Below are 18,459 nucleotides of genomic sequence, written 5' to 3' on the forward strand. Positions count from 1 at the left end.
ATCAAACCTCCCACTCTCCATGAGCCCATGAAAGGTGACCTTGAGGGGGGGAGCTGCACTCCATCCTTTTTCAGGGTTGATCCAGATCCTGGCTGGAGCTGGCTGATGGAGATCACAGAACCAGAACAGAGTCCAGTGTAAATAACAAATTTATTGTGGTCACTCCAGGTAGAAAAGCTCTACACCAAGTTCACATGACCAGGTTGTTAAATAGAATGTTCCACTGCCAATAGTTCTAAACCCACATGTACAGTCCCACCCCGCTCCCCTCCCCAGACATCGAGCAACTGCTAACGAAAAGCAGGATACAGCCACGTCGGGCTAGCGGTTCCAGCTCCACTCACGAGTGAAGATTCAAAGTTACATTCCAAATTAAGAGTTCAATATTTTAACAAGTGTTCCTGAGTCCAATATATACACACACCACATCTGGAGACAGGGGTATCTACAACTCGTCCTTCTCGGCCGCCTCCTCCTCGCCGGGCGGGGGCCCGGCGCTGCCGTACAGCTTGCTAACGATGGGCTGAACCACCTCCTCCAGCTCCTTCTTCTGTGCTTTGAAATCTTCTATGTCCCCATCCTGATGGCTCTCCAGCCACTCGATCTTTTCCTCCACTGCTTTCTCTATTGTTTCCTTGTCCTCAGAGGACAGCTTCCCGCCCAGCTTCTCCTTGTCCCCGATCTGATTCTTCAGGGAGTAGGCGTAGCTCTCCAGCTCGTTCCGGGCATCGATGCGTTCCTTCAGCTTCTTGTCTTCCTCGGCAAACTTCTCAGCATCATTGACCATCCTCTCGATCTCCTCTGGGGTCAGCCTGTTCTGATCGTTGGTGATGGTGATCTTGTTCTTGTTGCCGGTGCCCTTGTCCTCGGCCGTGACACGGAGGATCCCGTTCACATCGATTTCAAAGGTGACCTCGATCTGGGGGACACCGCGAGGGGCAGGGGGGATTCCCGTGAGATCAAAGGTGCCCAGGAGATGGTTGTCCTTGGTCAGGGGACGCTCACCTGCAGGAAACAATGAGGCAGGGTTACTTTCTTTCCAGCTGTGGCCTGTACTTTGTGAAACCATGAGTTTCATGTTCCATGAACAAAGTACCTACAGCCTTTGTGACAATCAGGAACAAGAATGAAAACCCTAAATTCCAGCTGTCACATAGGCCACCACAGCTGACACCCACCTTCATAGACCTTGATGGTGACAGTTGGCTGGTTGTCAGAAGCTGTGGAGAAGATCTGAGACTTCTTTGTGGGAACAACGGTGTTTCTTGGGATCAGCTTGGTCATGACACCTCCAACGGTCTCAATGCCAAGAGTCAGGGGACACACATCGAGCAGCACCAAGTCACCTGCAAGAGATCAAAGGCAAGACTGTGACACAACTTCAAAACAAAACACAATGCTGCAGACAGGATCCTGAGGCCTTGGGGGCACAGAACTCCAAGGACTGGAGAAGAGCCAAGCTGGTCTGCGTTTGCTTGTCAATGCCCAGCATCCACTGCTGAGCCAGCTGGTAGGTGGCAGTGAGGGTGCCATTACCTGTGTCCTGGTCCCCAGAGAGCACCCCGGCCTGCACAGCCGCGCCGTAGGCCACGGCCTCGTCTGGGTTGATGCCTCGAGAGGGCTCCTTCCCATTGAAGAACTCTTTAACGAGCTGCTGGATTTTGGGGATGCGAGTCGATCCACCAACCAGGACAATCTCATCAATATCAGACTTCTTCAGGTCAGAATCTTCCAGAACTTTCTGAACAGGCTTCATAGTGGAACGGAACAGGTCCTGCAAAGACAAAGCCCCAAGGATTGTGAGACTGTATTCCCAGCACGGCCCATTGTGCAGCCCCAGAGGTACAAAGTACCACCACTACAGAGCAGAGATGCCAAAGTGTCTGAGGCCCAGCTCCCTGGCAGGCAGCAGCTGCTTACACAGAGTTATTTATACTCCAAAGTGCAATGTCACTGCATGAGATGCTGCACATTCCCCAGTCCCAATCCAGAGCTGAGGCTGTGTAACTTTACCTTTCTAAACTTACCATGTTCAGCTCCTCAAACTTGGCTCGAGTGAGTGTCTCCGAAAAATCTTCCCCTTCAAAGAAGGACTCTATTTCAATCCTGGCCTGGTGCTGAGATGACAAAGCTCTCTTGGCCTTCTCCACCTCCCGCCTCAGCTTCTGCACAGCTCTGTTATCCTTCCTAACATCTTTGCCAGTTTTCTTCTTGTAGAGCTTGATGAAGTGCTCCATAACACGCTGGTCAAAGTCTTCTCCACCCAGGTGAGTGTCACCATTAGTAGCCACAACTTCAAAGACGCCGTTGTCGATTGTGAGGAGGGACACATCAAAAGTTCCACCGCCCAGGTCGAACACAAGGATGTTCTTCTCTCCCTCTCTCTTGTCCAGCCCATAGGCAATGGCAGCGGCTGTTCTGTAGAGGGAACAGGCTGTCAGGGCTGGGTGCCAGCCCACAGCTGCCCTGGGCAGGGCAGGACAGGGCAGGGTGGGTACTCACGGCTCGTTGATGATCCGCATCACGTTGAGCCCCGCGATGGTGCCGGCGTCCTTGGTGGCCTGGCGCTGGGCGTCGTTGAAGTAGGCTGGCACCGTGACAACAGCGTGGGTCACCTGAGCAGGGAGGGACAGAAATGTTACAGGAACCACAGAAAGAGCAGTCTGTGAGCAGTACCAGCCACTCAGAGCAGTGCTGGAACAAGCAGCCCATCTTCAGAGATGAAGAGCCAGCACCAGCTCAGCCCACCGAGCAGGGCTGCTGAAGGGGCCTGCAGCACTGACTGCAGTTTGGGATGGCAAGGTCAGTCCTGCCTCAGCCTTCCCTGCTCCCATTTCCCAAAGCTGCTCATTTAAGTTGTTACCAGTGTTTCCTGTACACTTACTTTCTTCCCCAAGTAAGCCTCTGCTGTTTCCTTCATCTTCGTCAGGACCATTGCAGAAATTTCTTCAGGAGCAAATGTTTTTGTCTGTCCACCTCCAACATCAACCTGAATATGGGGCTTGGCTTTCTTCTCAACCACCTGAGGAGAGCAATGGATACTGTTCCATTCAACTATTCCAACTTGTTCCCATGGTTCTTTCTAAACATCCAGCAAAACCTCTACGACAAGCATAACCTGGGTGCAGCTAACACCAGGAACTGTTTACACACCAATCCTCCTGGGGGGCACTGGGAGCAGATTCCTCTTCTGACCACAGCTGCAGGCCCTCCCCTCCAGCCCCCCAGCCCTGCCCTCGGGCCCCACCTTGAAGGGCAGGTACTTGATGTCCTGCTGCACCGAGGGGTCGTTCCAGGTGCGGCCGATGAGCCGCTTGGCATCGAATACGGTGTTCTCCGGGTTGGACGTCAGCTGGTTCTTGGCAGCATCCCCGATCAGGCGCTCCCCCTCGGGGGTGAAGGCCACGTAGGACGGCGTGATGCGGTTCCCCTGGTCATTGGCGATGATTTCCACGCGCCCGTTCTTGAAGACGCCCACGCTGGGGTTGGGGGGAGCGGAACGGTCAGGCGGGGCCGCGGCCTGCACACATCCCCCCTCCCCGCCGCCTCCCCCTATTCTGCTCCTCCCGGCGCCCTCCCGGGCCCGCAGCCGCTCCCGCGGCCCCACCGGCCCGGCCGGCCCCCCGCGCCCGTCCCCACGCACCAGGAGTAGGTGGTGCCCAGGTCGATGCCCACCACCGTGCCCACGTCCTCCTTCTTCTCCTCGTCGTCCGCGCAGACGGCGCCGAGCGCCAGCAGCGTCAGCAGCAGGAGCCTCATACCGACCGCTCGCCTGCGCCCACCTACCGAGAGGCCGCCGGTTACACAACGGGGCCGCCACGTGCCGGCCGCCCCCCTCACCCCTCCCGCAACCACCCAGCCCCCGCCGTGCGGGATCGCCCCCCGTCCGATCCTTCCGTGCCCTCAACCGCCGTCCCCCGCTCCGCGGCCCGGCCCCGCGCGGCCCGAACCGCGCCCGGCCCTCACCGTGCAGGAACGCCGCGCCCCGACCGCCGCTGAGCCGCCAGGCCGCGCCGCCCGCCCTTTTATACCTTCCGTTACCCCTTCGTGGAGCCTCCCCATTGGCTGCCGCGCCCTCGCTGGAGCCTCTCCATTGGCCGCCTGCGACCAAGCTGGCCTCCCGCGATTGGCGAGCGCCGCGCGCCGGCTCCGCCGTGCCCGGCGCGCCCCCCTCGCGCCGCCCCATTGGTTCCACCCGCCGGCCGCGGCCACAGAGAAGCGTGAGCCAAGCGGAGCGTCCCCATTGGCTGGGCGGGACCACGGCCGCGGGGTGGGGGGGTGGGGGGGGGCACTTCTGGAAGTTTCCATGGTTACCGGCCGGGTGGAAATACCCCGGCGGTGGGGGGGGCGCCGCCGCTCCCGGGGGCACCGGGGGTACGGGCGGTACCGGGGCCCTGCCGGGAGGGAGGTGCGGGGAGGTTGGAGCCGGCCCCGCATCATGGCCGGGCCGCGCGGGGTCTCCGGGCAGAGCCGCGTCCCGCCCCCGTCGGGGATGAGGTGACACGCGTGTGTGAGGCGGTGCCCGTCCCCGGTGCCCGTCCCGCCGCCACAGCAAGCCCCGCACGCACCAGCCGGGGCCGGGCGGGGCCGGGGCTGACGGCGGAGCGAGCTCCGAGCGCGGCCCCGGCTCCGCCCGGCGCTCGCCCCGCTCCCGGCGCCGGCCCCGGGACTACAAGTCCCAGGAGCGCCGCCGCCGCCGCCTGCGCAGTGCCGCGCCCGCCGGGCCGCAGCGGGAGCCGCCGGGCGCTGGCCGGGTAGGGACGCGCTCGAATCCCGCGACAGCGCTCGGCTTCCTCCCCCCGAGGAGGAGGAGGAGCAGGAGGGAGCGGTGGGAGGAGGAGGAAGGCCCGCGGCCTGACGGAGCGCTTTGGTTTTTGCAGGGAAGCGAGAGGGAAGGCGGGCGGCCGAGGCGAGACGGAGCCGAGCAGGGTATGTGCGGTGGGGTTACCGCGACCGGGGGGCGGCGGGCGGCGGCACAAGCTGCGGTGCGGTTTGCTGCGGGCTCGCCCTTGTGCCGGGGCCGGTGCGGGCACGGCGCTCCCGGTGCGGGCACGGCGGGGCCGGTGCGGGCACGGCGGGCGTTCGGGAATCCGAGCCCCCGGAGCGCGGCCCGCGCCGCCGCCTCTCCTTCGGGGCTTTTGTGTCGCGCAGGTTTAAAACTTGAAACTTGAGCGGCGCCGTGACTTCCCGTTGTGGGTGCTCGCAGCCCCCCGCGCGGAGCTCGGTGCGGGCGGTATCGGGCTGTTCTTGCAAAGTCACGGTCCCGCGCTGCCGGGGCTGCCGGACGGGCTCCGGAGCGGGCGTGTGACACCGCCCATAGGTAAAGGGCTGGTTTGGCCGGCGGTGCAGCGGGCTCGCGAGCAGAAGCTGCAGTTTGGAGGGGATGGAGGGGGAATGGCACGGGCAGAACGTGAAACCTGAAATACTCTGTAGAGGCAGCAGGATGGTGGCTTCAGGAAACACTTTTCAACTGCTGCTGCTGAGGGGGGTTCCAAAATACTTGAGATGCTCAACACACGGATTTTGATGTGGTGTTTGTCAGGTAATGGAGATGTATTCTCCTCAGCAGCAGCTGCCCTTCCTGGTGGATGGGAAGGGAGCTGCTCTCAGGAGAGCAGATTGGTTTTGTCAGTCTGAGCAGCTTCAAGCTCTGCGCTTGTTCTGACTAAAAGTTTGTTAGTGTGACCCTCATCTAAAGGGAGCTCCACTTTCTGGCATCACAAGCAACTGGAATAGATTTCAGCCTGGTTATGTGCTTTTGTTGATTTTATGCAACATGGCAATGCCAGAATAGATGGCATTGGTGATGCCATGATTTAGTAGCCAGCTGGTCCTGCCCTTTGCTGATGAGCTCTGTTATGGGGCAAGAGAAATGAGGTTCTCCTCACATGGATGGACAGTATGTCCAGGGCTAGCTGAGAGCAGCCTCTGGGCAGAAACAAACATGAGGCACGAGTTTCTTATTAATGACAATTAGACAGTGGAGCTGCATTTTGTGTGTCACACGCGTGTTTGAGCTGGTGGGTGCTGCGGTGTGAGGGTTCAGCAGTGAGCCTAGGTCATGGAGAGCCATCCTGCTGGAAAAGGGCTCTTCTGGCTCAGCTGGGGACACGGGCAGTTGGCTTGTGTCAAGGAATAAAGCTTGTGAGAGGTGCTATAAATACTAATGAGCAAAGAGGTACCTCATCAGGGCTGAATTAGCTTGGAAGCCATTCAGGCTTGCTTAGGAGTTATTTTTCAGCAGGATGGAGTGATTTTGCCTTGCCCTGCCCTGCCCACCTTAGATGTGCCCAGACTTGCTCTGGAAGTTGTCTTGCCTAGCGAGCCTCAGGAGGAGCAAGGAACCCTGAGCAGGAAACCTGGGAGGAGGAAGGAGGATCTGGTGTACCAGCAGCATTTACCACTTTACTTAATCTCTTTTCTGTCAACTGAATCACAGAAATATGCAAGAGAGATGTGCCTGTATGCCACAGGACAAACCCCTGGCCATTGTAAGGTGGAGTTCAGCACCTGAAGATTCAATGTCGTGTTCTCCAGGACTTTTAGGAGTGGGAAGCAATCTGTGTCTTGTGTTCATCAAAGGACAGACTGCCTCGGGTTCTGAACAAATGTGTGCTGCCAGCAGGGCAAGGCGTCTCGGGTGCTGTCAGGTCATGCAGTCTTTGTTGTTGATATGTGGAGCATCGTGAAGGGAAATGTCTGAGCTGTTGTGCTCAGCTGCTCTTACTGTGTCACAGTTACTTGTAGGTTCCTGAGTAGTCTTGAAATAACTGACAGAAAATGGGAATGTTTCCGTATCAACATGAGATCCCAGGATTGAAAAGTAATCTGCACATAGCACAATCTTACATATCTGTTGTTCCTTCACCACAGCAGGCTGCTAGATATGTAAATATCCTAAAGTGACTCCTTTCTATAGCTGTGTACAGATATCTGCTATTCCAGGGGTGGTGTGTGGCAGTCATAAACCAGATTGCTGGATAATTACAGGCACCTTTTTGTTTATGAGCAGCTGATAAGGTAATCTGGCAAAGGAGGAATGAGCAGAGGCTCTGCTCCAGAGCTGTTCCGTGGCGTGTCACTGAGTGCTGGCTGTGGCCAAGTGCACCTTGTGGAGCCTGGTCAGAGGATGCAGCTGCTGTCTCTGCACTGCTGTAAAGGGAAGAGGTTTTGGGGAGGAGCAGTGTGTGTCAGGTAGGTGTGTTAGTGGTACAATAGGTTGTTCTTTCAGGACAAGCCGTGTTGGCAATGCCAGTGTCTGAGGAGAGGAGCAGCGTGTGCATCTTGCCCAGCTGGGTTTTTGGGTTTTCTTCCCTGAGCCTTGCTGAAGTACATTGTGTGTCAAACTGCTGCTTTACATCTCTGCTCTTGTCAGGTGCCTGCCAGGGACCTCAGGTAAGGACAGGGTTGTTTGTGCTCTCGCTTGCTGGGCCTGTGTGGCTTCAGAATAATTCATTTACAAACTGGTGGAAGGCAGTGATGAGGTGTTCCTCTCCTCAGAGCTGGATCTCAGCAGCAATCCTTGCAGTCGAGCCACTTTGATTTTTATGGAGGTTACCAAGCTGGGGAGGCTGCTGATCCTGTTTTCTTGTACACAGGGTGAAAGCTGCTGTCATGCAGTTGTCCTGTGGATTGACAGAAAATCCTGTGGATTTTCACAGCTCTTGACAAAGCAGTGGCACACAGTAACCTGCTGTGGCTCAGTTCTGAATCAATTCTGCTCTTGCTTTCGTTATTTCTGGTGTTCTGCAGCTGAGGCAGATAAGACACACACGTGGGTAGTGGCCAACTGATGGGGTGTTATCAGGTAGTCACAGGACCAGTATATTTAGCAGCACAGATGCAGCTAAGGGTGCTCTTTGCAGCCTTGTTTTGGGCCTGAGTTCAGAGAGGCAATTAGTTTAAAAGGAAAAATCAGAATGCACAGCAGTTCCCCCAGCTTCTCAGGGCCTCAGTGTCTGCTCTTCGTGAGGAGGTGCCCAGGTTGTTCCTCTGTTGGGTGCTCACCTCCCCTTCCAAGCAGGGCTGAGGTTTCTGTGGCAGGCGTTTCCAGGTGACACCACAAATGCTGCAATGGTCTGACCTGTTTGCTGGGCAGGTGGATTGATGCATGTGTGACAGGGCTCTCACTGTGTGCACTTCTGCTCCAGGGCTTTTGGAGCTTGCTCTGACCCGTGGGCAGAGGAGGAAGGAGCAGAGCACCTTCCTCAGAGGCTTCTTAGGGAGCTTTGCCCATCCCTGGTGCAGGAAACATCTTCTGCAATAAATACAAACAGAAAAAGACGCTAAGTGAAACTGAGAGAAATTGTAAGTGTAGGAAACACCTCAGGAGCTGTTTAATTGGCTTGTCTGCTCTTAAAAGGGTTTGTTACCAGTGACACAAAAATAGAGACTTGTTTTGAAATTTGGCAAAGCAGAGGCACAGGGCTGTGGCAGAGGCAACAGGCTGTTCCTAGGGGTGCTCCTGGTGGGCCTCCCTTCCTTCCCAAACTCTCTAAGAAGCAGGAGATCCACTTGGAGTGACTTTCTGTCCAGGAAGGTGGAGGCTGTGGGTTGACACCTGAAAGTGGGAAATGCCAACTAAAACTGTTCAGTTTGATCAAATATGAGCAGCTTTTGAGCACAGCCCTACAGTGGGAAGCTCTGAAAGGGCAGAAGGCAGCTCTGCAGGCCTGTTTGTGTGTGTTTTTATGGATTCAGCTTCTTTTCCCAGGCTGATAGCACTAGCTCACAGCCTAAGACTGGTTACTACTGTGTTTGCAGGCAGTAGCAAGTTTACTGCTGGTTTTTGGGGGTTTTTTGCAAGCTCTTAAATTCTGAGACTAAAAATAAATTTGTTGCAAGAAGTTATTATTTGTTTCACAAAGAAGTTTGGCAGTAACAGCAATGTTTCTTCTAATCATTTCTCTGAGACTGTCCCAGTTAAAAACATCTGAATTAGCACATCCTTCAAGTTTCTGTCGTAATCTTGTTTTTGGATGCATCAGCTGTAGCCTCTGGTTAGGATTGCTGAATTTGGTTTGGGGTCTTTTTGAGTTTAGGGGATTTTTTTAAAGAGCTTTATACCCACTTTTCTGTGTTTACTAGGAATGGCCTTTAAACCTTTGGGTGTAATAAAATTGCATTTTTTTTATGCAATGTGACAGCTTCTCTGTCTCCAGTTCATGTCTGCCTGGCTCCTGGTTGTGAGGTTAAAACTATAGATGAAAGGACTTAATTACACAAGCAGCAGTGATGGTTGTCAGTGCACCTGGTTGTCAGGCTGTAAAAACCCAACAAATGGGAAACCTGTGCCTAATTAGGGAGCTAATCTATATTCTTCAGTGAGGATCACCTCCTGCTCTGCTGATCAGTGAAACACAGATCTTTAAAACTCTAGCAGGGGAGAGCACTGGGCCAGCACGTGCTATTCTAGCACATCATTTGTAGTTTCTCAAGCATGGTCTGAATGGGTTTGTGAAGCAAGGCTTGTCCAGAGTTGTGGGAAGTGAGTTTTTATTTTGGCTGTAGTATTGCTGTGAAGGGTTCCTCACTGGAGCCCTCTGACATCTCCATTACTGATGCACACAGCAGGTATATTATGGTCTGTCACAGGTGATATCTGCCTCAGACCCTTGTCCTTCCCAAATTAGCAGGCATGGCTGTTAGTTCTGCTGGGGAAGACATAAAGCAGTTAACCATCAATTCCATGGTCTGCATGATTGTACCTCTTCCTTTGTCAGTGCTAATACACTTGATGGGGTTTTTCCTCCCAAAGAGTTGGTTTTTAGATGGATTTGCTCCTGGAATGTGTCTTGTCTGGTGCAGTACTCTGCTGAGATGTTTTGTAGTAGTGAAGTTAAAACTGATATTACATTCATACAGAGCAGTAGTTTGTGTAGATTCTAGCCCTGATGTGCTATGAAAGCCTATGGTTGTTTCAGTTTTTCTCTCTATAAAACAGCATTTTTGGATCACAGCCCAAAGAAATATTCTTCTGAATTGAAATATTTGAGGAATTTTTTTTCTGAATGAATTCTACTGTTGAGCAAAGTCTCTAAACTTATTTCCAACTCCTGCCTTATCTGGGTATTGATACTCCTTGGTTTATGGTTTGGTGGGTTTTTTCCTTAATTAGTAATATTGTTACTATTATTATTTTTTAGCAGAAAAGAGCAGCATTGGGAGCTTGCTGCTTCTGGTGCATAGGTGAGAGAGATAACAGGCCAGAGATTCCCACAGCCAGGTCCTTGGGCAGTGCTGGGTTGTGGGGATGGGCTGTAGGGTGAAGGAGTCTGTTCCCAGACAGTGAGTGGCAATGGGGGCTGAGCCTGTGTCACCTGAGCTGCAGCCGGGGCCACGTGTCCCCAGGTAAGGCCAGGTGTACCCGAGGTGTGGCAGGGCTGTGCTCTGCTCCTGCCCACCAGGGTGAGCTGAAAATACCATCAGCTTCTCTGCCAGTGTCCCTGCTGTGTGACACACCGTGGAACTGGCACTGGAACCTTGCATGGAGAGCGTGCCTGGGGGCAGGGTTTGAGGAGGGGCACAGCAACATTCCCTGTGCCCGCTGCCCATTTTGGGGCTGGCAGGGCTCGGGGTCAGCCTGTGTCCTCAGCCCACTGTGGGTCTGGCAGGGCTTGGGGTCAGCCTGTGCCCACTGCAGGGCTCAGCCTGTGCCCATTGCCCTCCATGGGGCTGGCAGGGCTCGGGGTCAGCCTGTGCCCACTGCAGGGCTTGGGGTCAGCCTGTGCCCACTGCAGGGCTCAGGATCAGCCTGTGCCCACCATGGGGCTGGCAGGGCTCGGGGTCAGCCTGTGCCCACTGCAGGGCTCGGGGTCAAGCTGTGCCCTCAGCCCACTGTGGGGCTGGCAGGGCTTGGGGTCAGCCTGTGCCCACTGCAGGGCTCAGCCTGTGCCCATTGCCCTCCATGGGGCTGGCAGGGCTCGTGGTCAGCCTGTGCCCTCTGCCCACTGTGGGGCTGGCAGGGCTTGGGGTCAGCCTGTGCCCACTGGCAGGGCTCAGGATCAGCCTGTGCCCACCATGGGGCTGGCAGGGCTCAGGATCAGCCTGTGCCCACTGCAGGCTGGCAGGGCTCGTTCCCTCCCCGTGGGGCTGAGCCGCTCGCTCTGTGTGCCAGGGCCCGTGGCACCATGGTGAAGCTGGACATCCACACGCTGGCCCACCACCTGAAGCAGGAGCGGCTGTACGTGAGCTCGGAGAAGCAGCTGATCCAGCGCCTCAACGCCGACGTGCTGAAGACGGCGGAGCGCCTCTACCGCACAGCCTGGATCTCCAAGCAGCAGCGCATCAACCTCGACAGGCTCATCATCACCAGGTAGGCACAGCCCTGCTGCAGCTGCTCCCCATCCCCGCAGCCTTGGCTGGACTCGGCATAAAAATGTGGGGCTGTAAACCCAGCCTCAGCTGGGGAATCTTACAGCAAAAGTTACTTGTTGGCCAATGTGGGGCTGTAAACCCAGCCTTAGCTGGGGAATCTTACAGCGAAAGTTACTTGTTGGCCATGGAAGCAATTATTTTTTTAATACCTGCGTTTGTTTTGCTTCTGTTCATGGGGGAAAGCTATCCAGAATTTGCAAATATTTTGTAGTAACTATCTGGAAAGACTTTTTCCTCTGCAGCAGCCTGGTTAATAAATAGATCATGTGGCATCTCTTAGCAAGTTTGTTTACTTAAGAGTTACTTAGTGTTTCAATGTTTCTCTTTAAAGTGCTGAAGCTTCTCCTGCTGAATGTTGCCAGCATGCAAAAATCTTGGAGGACACGCAGTTTGTGGATGGGTACAAGCAGCTGGGATTCCAGGAGACTGCTTATGGAGAATTCCTGAACAGACTGAGAGAGAACCCCAGGCTTATTGCGTCCTGCCTGGTGGCCGGGGAGAAGCTCAACCAGGACAACACCCAGGGTGTCATTCACACAGTCTTCACCTCCATCTACGGCAACTGCATCATGCAGGAGGACGAGAGTTACCTGCTGCAGGTGCTGCGCTACCTGATTGAGTTTGAGCTGAAGGAAAGCGACAACCCCCGGCGGCTGCTGAGACGAGGCACCTGTGCCTTCAGCATCTTGTTCAAGCTCTTCTCTGAAGGACTCTTCTCTGCAAAACTTTTTCTTACTGCTACCTTACATGAGCCAATCATGCAGCTCCTGGTGGAGGATGAAGACCACCTGGAGACCGATGCCAACAAGTTGATTGAGAGATTCTCCCCAGTACAGCAGGAAAAGTTATTTGGAGAGAAAGGCACAGAAAAGTTCAAGCAGAGAGTCCAAGAGATGGTTGACTCCAACGAGGCCAAGCTGGTGACCCTGGTCAACAAATTCATTGGCTATCTCAAACAAAACACGTACTGCTTTCCTCACAGCTTGAGGTGGATTGTGTCCCAGATGTACAAAACGCTGTCGTGCGTGGACAGGCTGGAGGTTGGCGAGGTCAGAGCCATGTGCACAGATCTCCTCCTGGCCTGTTTCATCTGCCCTGCCATCGTCAACCCCGAGCAGTACGGCATCATCTCTGATGCTCCTATCAATGAGGTGGCAAGGTTTAATCTGATGCAGGTATGATTCACAGTAAGGCAGCCTTAAAATATATAAAAATGGCATTTTCATTCCCTCTAGAACTGATGCTACTACAGTAAAAGGGAAGGTACTGTCTCTCCTGCTTATAAAATGAATGCTAAGGAAATATTTGTGTTAATTGTTGCTGAAAAGGCTGGCTCCAAAGTATATCTGTTTGCTTAAAATATTGACTTGAAAAAACTGACAGCATGTATTCCTGTACCCCTGAGAAGAGCTGCAAATATCCTTTATAAAAGCTGTTTTAAGGGATGGAAGCTAAGGCATAAAAATTACTAGAAAATGAATTCTGGTATGTGTGGAAAAGAATGTTATGCTGTTCTTGCAAATGTTAAATATTATACCAGGTATTGCAAAAAAGAATGAAATACTTAGCTGAAAGCCCCTTGTTTGGCAGTAATGTCCAGTGCTCTACTTGGAGCATTCCCCAGCCCTCGTGACCAGTTTTTGTCATTATGCAAACACTTGGACAATGTAATGATATTACATAGAGGAGTCATCTGAAGGTGTTGAGCAACACTTGTCTGACTGAGGATGTTCCTCCACGTGAGGAGCAAAACCTGCTTTTTGCTGTTGTCTCTAAAGTGGGCAGGCAGTGATCCTTACAGTGCAATCAGCCTGGTGAGTTTGCTCAGTGTTTCTCTAAAATCCAGCAGCAATCCTCTCCTGTCACTGCTCACGTGCTGCAGCAGAGCAGTTGGCAGCTCTTTAAATTGAGGGTTGCTTTGCAGTTGGAGATGAATAAGGGATATGTGCTCTGAAATGAGGGTTAGCCCTCCTGCTATTTCTCCTTAGTAAAATATATGCAGCCTTTGAAAATCTCTAGGTTTGGATGACCTAGATTCAACTCTCAATTCTGACGTGTTGCAAAAACAAAACATGCTTTGTTCCTGGGAGGGGGAAGTATGGATGGTCACAGCCTACTGTGTGTGCACATTTTCTTGTTAAAGGCAATGACTGCTTTTTTTTCCTAAAGCTTCTTGCATTTTTTTCTTTCCTGAAAGCAAGCACAAATTTCTGTCCACTGAATCAGAAGTATTCCTTGGAGTATTAAATGAAAAAGGATTTAGAATGGAGGAGGTTTTTTGAATATTTTTTATAATCAGGTCCATCATGGTTTGAAAGGCTTATTCTGTGTACTTCTTTTGGATTTCAGGTTGGGAGACTTCTGCAGCAGCTGGCAATGACAGGCTCTGAGGAGGGAGATCCACGTACAAAGAGCAACCTCGCTAAATTTGACAAAGTAAGAATCCAGGCTGAGAAAATCCAAGGCTTGGTGAATACGTCATCATCCTTCTGCAGCCTCTTTCTCAGACTTTGCAAAGGACTTACTATGTGTTTAATTTTCAAGTTGCATGTAATGAAAAGCAGATTAAATCCTGCTGGGGAAAAAATCTAGAATACTAGATTTAAGGGTTGGAGATTCTTGCTTCTACTCCGACCTAATACTTCTTAAAATAAAATATTTTTAAAAATTAAATTAAATGGTATTTTCAACTGAGCACTGTAAGTGTTCAAGGCCAGGTTGGACAGGGCTTGGAATAAGCTGGTCTAGTGGAAAGTGTCCCTGCCCGTGATGGGGGGTGGCACTGGAGGGTCTTTAAGGTTCTTCCAACCCAAACCACTCTGATTATGTGAAATACTGAATTCCTATCTGTGGTTTTTCAACTGAATCTAACAAAATGCTTTGATCTGAAAACAGTCTTAGTATAACATCTGTTTCAACACCAAGTAATTTCTTAGTGCAAGTAGCTTCTCTTTCTTTTTTGCATAGTTTTGTTTTTTTAATTCAGCTTTTCCTGTTAGCATGAATCCATCCGTAGCCTCAGCAGTTACCTTCATCAGAGCAACAGTGAGGCTGGTGGCCTTTGATACATTGTCAAGTGTTTAAAAACCTCTTGGCATCCTTGGTAACCTTGTATCTGTCCGTGTTTTGGTAATTCTAGTTGTTACACAGTCACCACACAAAGCTACACATTTATTGTACAAGTAACATTTTCACTCAGATTAGAAAGTGATGTTGTTGTTGCTTCTTTGTTTCATTTTCAGTCTGTGCTCAGCCGATTCTTCAGGAAGAGCCTGTTTATTGCATTTATTTTTTTCCCTTAAGTTGTAAGAGGACACTTAAGTAAGTAACACTTTGGAAAGCAGGAAAGGAACTGAGGAAATGCTAAAAGTACCTGCACACTTTCCTTGCTTGCTCTTCAGTGACCTTAAAATACCTGCCATTTCATCCCAAGATTCCAGAAGCAGGAAGCGAAACTCAGATGATCCTGTGCAGTCCTTAAGCGCCGTGGTGAGTCTGCCGCAGGCTCTGGGGTGGTGTCTCACTCACGCTGGTGCTGTCTCTCTCTCAGGGCTGTGTTGCTGCTTTCCTGGACGTGGTGATCGACGGGCGCGCGGTCGAGACGCCGCCGATGTCGGCCGTGAACCTGCTGGAGGGGCTGAGCCGCACCGTGGTGTACATGACCTACAGCCAGCTCACTGCCCTGGTAACGCCCGCTGCCCCTGCCAGGGACCTTGCCAGCCTCTTCCTGCTCCGCCTTGGCGAGAGCAGGCTGCCTCACACTGCAAAACATCTTACCAAAATACTGTCTGTGCTTAGGTCGGCTTCATGCGGAACGTGATGTCGAGCGATCAGCTTAAGGAAGATCGGATGGCTTTGGAAAACTTGCTGGCAAATTTACCCCAGAACAAGCCAGGGAAAAGCAACAGCCTTGAAATGACTCCCTATAACACCCCCCAGCTTTCCCCTGCAACTACTCCAGCCAACAAAAAAAACAGGCTGCCCATAGGTAAGGAGAGAGAGCGGAGCTCCCCTGTTTTTGACACCTCGGGCATTTCTGTGCTGTTTTCTCACTCACCTCTTGGGCTTACTCTTCACCTACACCTCCACTTCCTACTTTTTCTAGATGTGTAGATGGTGAAGAATTTTTTTTAAACCCAGGTAACTTCCTTAATGTCTAATGCAAGTGTGGTGAAGGACCTTCATCCCTCCAGCCTGAACTGGGGAAAATTTCTGGAGTGGTTGGTAGTTGTAATGGTGGTGCTTGGCAGTGACAATAAAGGGGAGGTTTGAAGGTGGGAAGGAGATCTAGGGGGAAAATTGCTTAGGAAAGTAGTGAGATGGAAGCAGAGGCATTTAATTAATGGGATAGAATAAGTTTAACAGTTTTGTTAGAGAACAAATGGATGGGAGGGTGAACAAGCAGGAGCAGGACTTCAGAGTATGTGCTGAGAAGAGAAGGTTTGTCCTTTCTCCATTCCTTGCCTGCTCCAATTCCAACTGTCAGTTTTCTGGAATGCAATTTTAGGTTGGTTGGGCTTTGTTTTTCAGTAGGATTTCTGGGTCTAGATTTTTTCCATATTAATAATACTTTATTTTAAAATAAGAAGTGTGGTACTCTTCTTCAGTGTATATTTACATGAATATGACCATGTGGGATATTTTTGATTGAGAGATTTGGTGGTGGTGTGTAAAAGGATGAAAATATACAGAGGCCAATAAGTGCAAAAGACCCCAAAAACCACCCCCAAAACAAACCTGTCCCATGTTGGTTTAACTCTGCTTTTGAATGGTTCTGGTCTTACACCTCTAAGGTAGTGGCACTTTACAGCATTTTTTTTATGGTATAAAATAGCTTTTGCTCAAAGTTTTTGTTTCTTTTGTTTCATTTTAATGCTTTCCAACTCCAGGACAGCAGCTGGCAGCGATTACTGCCTGGGACACCTCTGCTACCAATCTGTCAGCTCACATAACTCTAGTAACCCCTTTTGGTGGGTAATGCCCTCTTTCCATTTTCTGTGAAACTTTGTCACATAACTCAGCATGCCTTTGGGCCACCCTGGCAATCAGCTCCCTTGGCAGAATTCTGCAGTGTATGGACTCTTTTTGTGTACATGTGGGTTTTAAAAACCCCTCTGTCAGATATCAGAATTTGGCTGCCACTTCTGCACACTTGCCTTGTTTTCCTTGGGTCAAATAAAAAAGCAATTGGTGTCATGCTGCCATTCTTAGAAACCTCAATTTCATGTGTGTGTTTTTACTTCCATGGAGCCACATGTGGGACTCTGAGGCCAGTTGAAAAGGGGACATAAGAGTGGAAAAGTAATCAGAGCAAACCACCTGATGTTGTATTGTGTGTCTGGGTTTGAGACACCTGTTAGAATAAGATTTCCTACTTCTTTTATACAAATTAATTAGAGTTTTAAACCACAGAATCCTAGACCTTTTTTTAGTAACAAACTGAATTTTCTCATATAATGTATAAAAGGTCTTTCTGTGACTGGAACAGGCTGAATTGCTGTTGGCAAACAGTGTACCTTGTTTTTCTGCTTCTCAGCTTTTATGCTGAAAGTTTCCTTTTCCACAGGACAGTACTCAAGTTTAAACATCAGTTCCATCCCTCAAAAGTTTAATAACACTTTGATTTTGAAAACTTATTTAGTGTGTATTGCTAATTAAAATACTACCGTTCTGTATTTCCATTGTATTGTCTGTTTTTCCTCCTTAAACAAAAGGAAAAGCTTTCTAATGTGGGTATTTTGAAATATTTTCTTAGCCACTCGAAGCAGAAGCAGATCAAACATGCTGATGGACCAGCACGGAGATCATGAAGGATCCTCCCAGGAGACTATTCCAGAAGTGCAGCCAGAAGAAGTGCTGGTGATTTCTCTGGGGACAGGTCCACAGATTACTCCAGGAATGATGTCAGAAAATGAGGTATCCAGAAACCATGAGATCTCAGATGTTTTGAACCATGCAGCCTCTGTCTTCTCTAATAGCATGGCAGTGAGGGTGCAGAGCTAAGTTTGGTAATAAAGCTGGAATGGGAATTTAAATCCTTGCTCTGTGTTATGAGCTTGGGGGCTGTAGCTTTCAAATGGCCTTTGGTAGGTGGGTTTGTTCCCTCACTTAAGCTTCAGGTGAACCTGGGCTCTTGTTTCTGAGCATTCAGAGCTGCTGTGCCTCTGCATGCCCTGTCCTTTGGGTCCAGGGACACAGGTGAGTGGCAGAACTGGAGCACTGATCCTGCTGCTTTTGGCAGCTCATGAAGGGCACAGGCCCAGGTTCTCGTGGGGGCACAGCTGAGCTCACAGTGCTGCAGACTGTTCCTGGGGCAGGGCTGCTGTTCCAGCCTTTTCCTTCTCCAGCTGCAGCACAGCTGCTGCTTCCAGCTTTGCTGCCTGCCTGGTGGTTGGATTATCTCCTCTGGCAGCCTCGTGCAGATCCTTGCCTTACTGTTCTGCTTTTGGGGGGGTCATGAGGGAGCTGTGGCTCCCTTGTTACCAGGACATTCCTAATGTCCATGGGGTGGTTCCTTGCTTTTTCCCCAGACTCTGACTTGGGAGGTTGCCGTCTTTTTTCTAACAGAATGTTAGAAGTGTGATTGTCCCATTAACAATACAAAAACATGTCTCCAGTTTTTATTTGCTGTTTAATTATCTGAAAAATAGCTGATTTTAATGAAGCCTTGTTTCTTTCTCCCACCCTCCAGGTGTTAAATATGCAGCTTGCAGATGGTGGGCAGGGAGATGTCCCCATTGATGAGAACAAGCTCCATGGCAAACCTGATAAAACCCTGCGCTTTTCCCTCTGCAGTGATAATCTGGAAGGAATATCTGAAGGTGAAGGGCTGCTTAAGTCTTGAAGAAGTTTTGTTGCTCTGTTGGTTTTTTTTTCCCCTTAACTGTAAAAGGAAGGTGTGTTAAATACAGCATCTTGGCTTTGCTGTTTTGGAGACTGTGCTATTTCACTCTGAGACCCTGTCTTCTTTCTTAGTTGTTCAGAGAATAAAGCCTGGAGCAAATTTTGACCTACAAAGGCATAACTGAATCTGAGAGTTGGGAAGAAAAAGACTAAGTGTGTTTAAAAAGAGAAAATGGTTTT

General features: G+C 51.1%; 2 protein-coding genes across 4 annotated transcripts in view; one reads left to right on the top strand and one right to left on the bottom strand.

Annotated features, from left to right (window-relative positions):
- Positions 1 to 131: 131 nt before the first annotated feature.
- Positions 132 to 4,186, bottom strand: HSPA5 (heat shock protein family A (Hsp70) member 5). Its single transcript, XM_064393539.1, has 9 exons — positions 3,967 to 4,186; positions 3,644 to 3,782; positions 3,248 to 3,479; positions 2,885 to 3,022; positions 2,503 to 2,615; positions 2,028 to 2,418; positions 1,537 to 1,774; positions 1,179 to 1,346; positions 132 to 1,005 (listed from the first exon to the last, which is right to left on the bottom strand). Exons 1-9 carry the CDS (start codon positions 4,184 to 4,186, stop codon positions 446 to 448), a joined length of 2,199 nt encoding a protein of 732 aa, XP_064249609.1. The 3' UTR covers positions 132 to 445.
- Positions 4,187 to 4,201: 15 nt separating this feature from the next.
- Positions 4,202 to 18,459, top strand: part of GAPVD1 (GTPase activating protein and VPS9 domains 1) — a 29,327-nt gene continuing 15,069 nt past the window's right edge. Inside the window, exons 1-10 of one of the 3 annotated variants that reach the window (XM_064393536.1) lie at positions 4,202 to 4,220; positions 4,881 to 4,929; positions 11,117 to 11,314; positions 11,708 to 12,551; positions 13,726 to 13,812; positions 14,927 to 15,061; positions 15,175 to 15,364; positions 16,266 to 16,346; positions 17,132 to 17,292; positions 18,068 to 18,197. In XM_064393536.1, coding sequence (XP_064249606.1) covers positions 11,130 to 11,314; positions 11,708 to 12,551; positions 13,726 to 13,812; positions 14,927 to 15,061; positions 15,175 to 15,364; positions 16,266 to 16,346; positions 17,132 to 17,292; positions 18,068 to 18,197 — 1,813 coding nt within the window. In that variant the 5' untranslated portion in view covers positions 4,202 to 4,220; positions 4,881 to 4,929; positions 11,117 to 11,129. The other 2 variants (XM_064393534.1, XM_064393535.1) reach the window with 2 other exon arrangements.

Source organism: Passer domesticus, chromosome 18 (assembly GCF_036417665.1).
Source record: "Passer domesticus isolate bPasDom1 chromosome 18, bPasDom1.hap1, whole genome shotgun sequence".
NCBI classification, from domain to species: domain Eukaryota; kingdom Metazoa; phylum Chordata; class Aves; order Passeriformes; family Passeridae; genus Passer; species Passer domesticus.

Bases quoted from the DNA above. Each gene is read 5' to 3' on its own strand.
- HSPA5 (XM_064393539.1), bottom strand. From the start codon at position 4,186: ATGGGGCGGCGCGAGGGGGGCGCGCCGGGCACGGCGGAGCCGGCGCGC. The intron at 1,775-2,027 runs GTAAGTTTAGAA...TTGTCTTTGCAG, and splicing joins AGTTTGAGGAGCTGAACATG to GACCTGTTCCGTTCCACTAT. The intron at 1,006-1,178 runs GTGGGTGTCAGC...TGTTTCCTGCAG, and splicing joins CACCATCAAGGTCTATGAAG to GTGAGCGTCCCCTGACCAAG.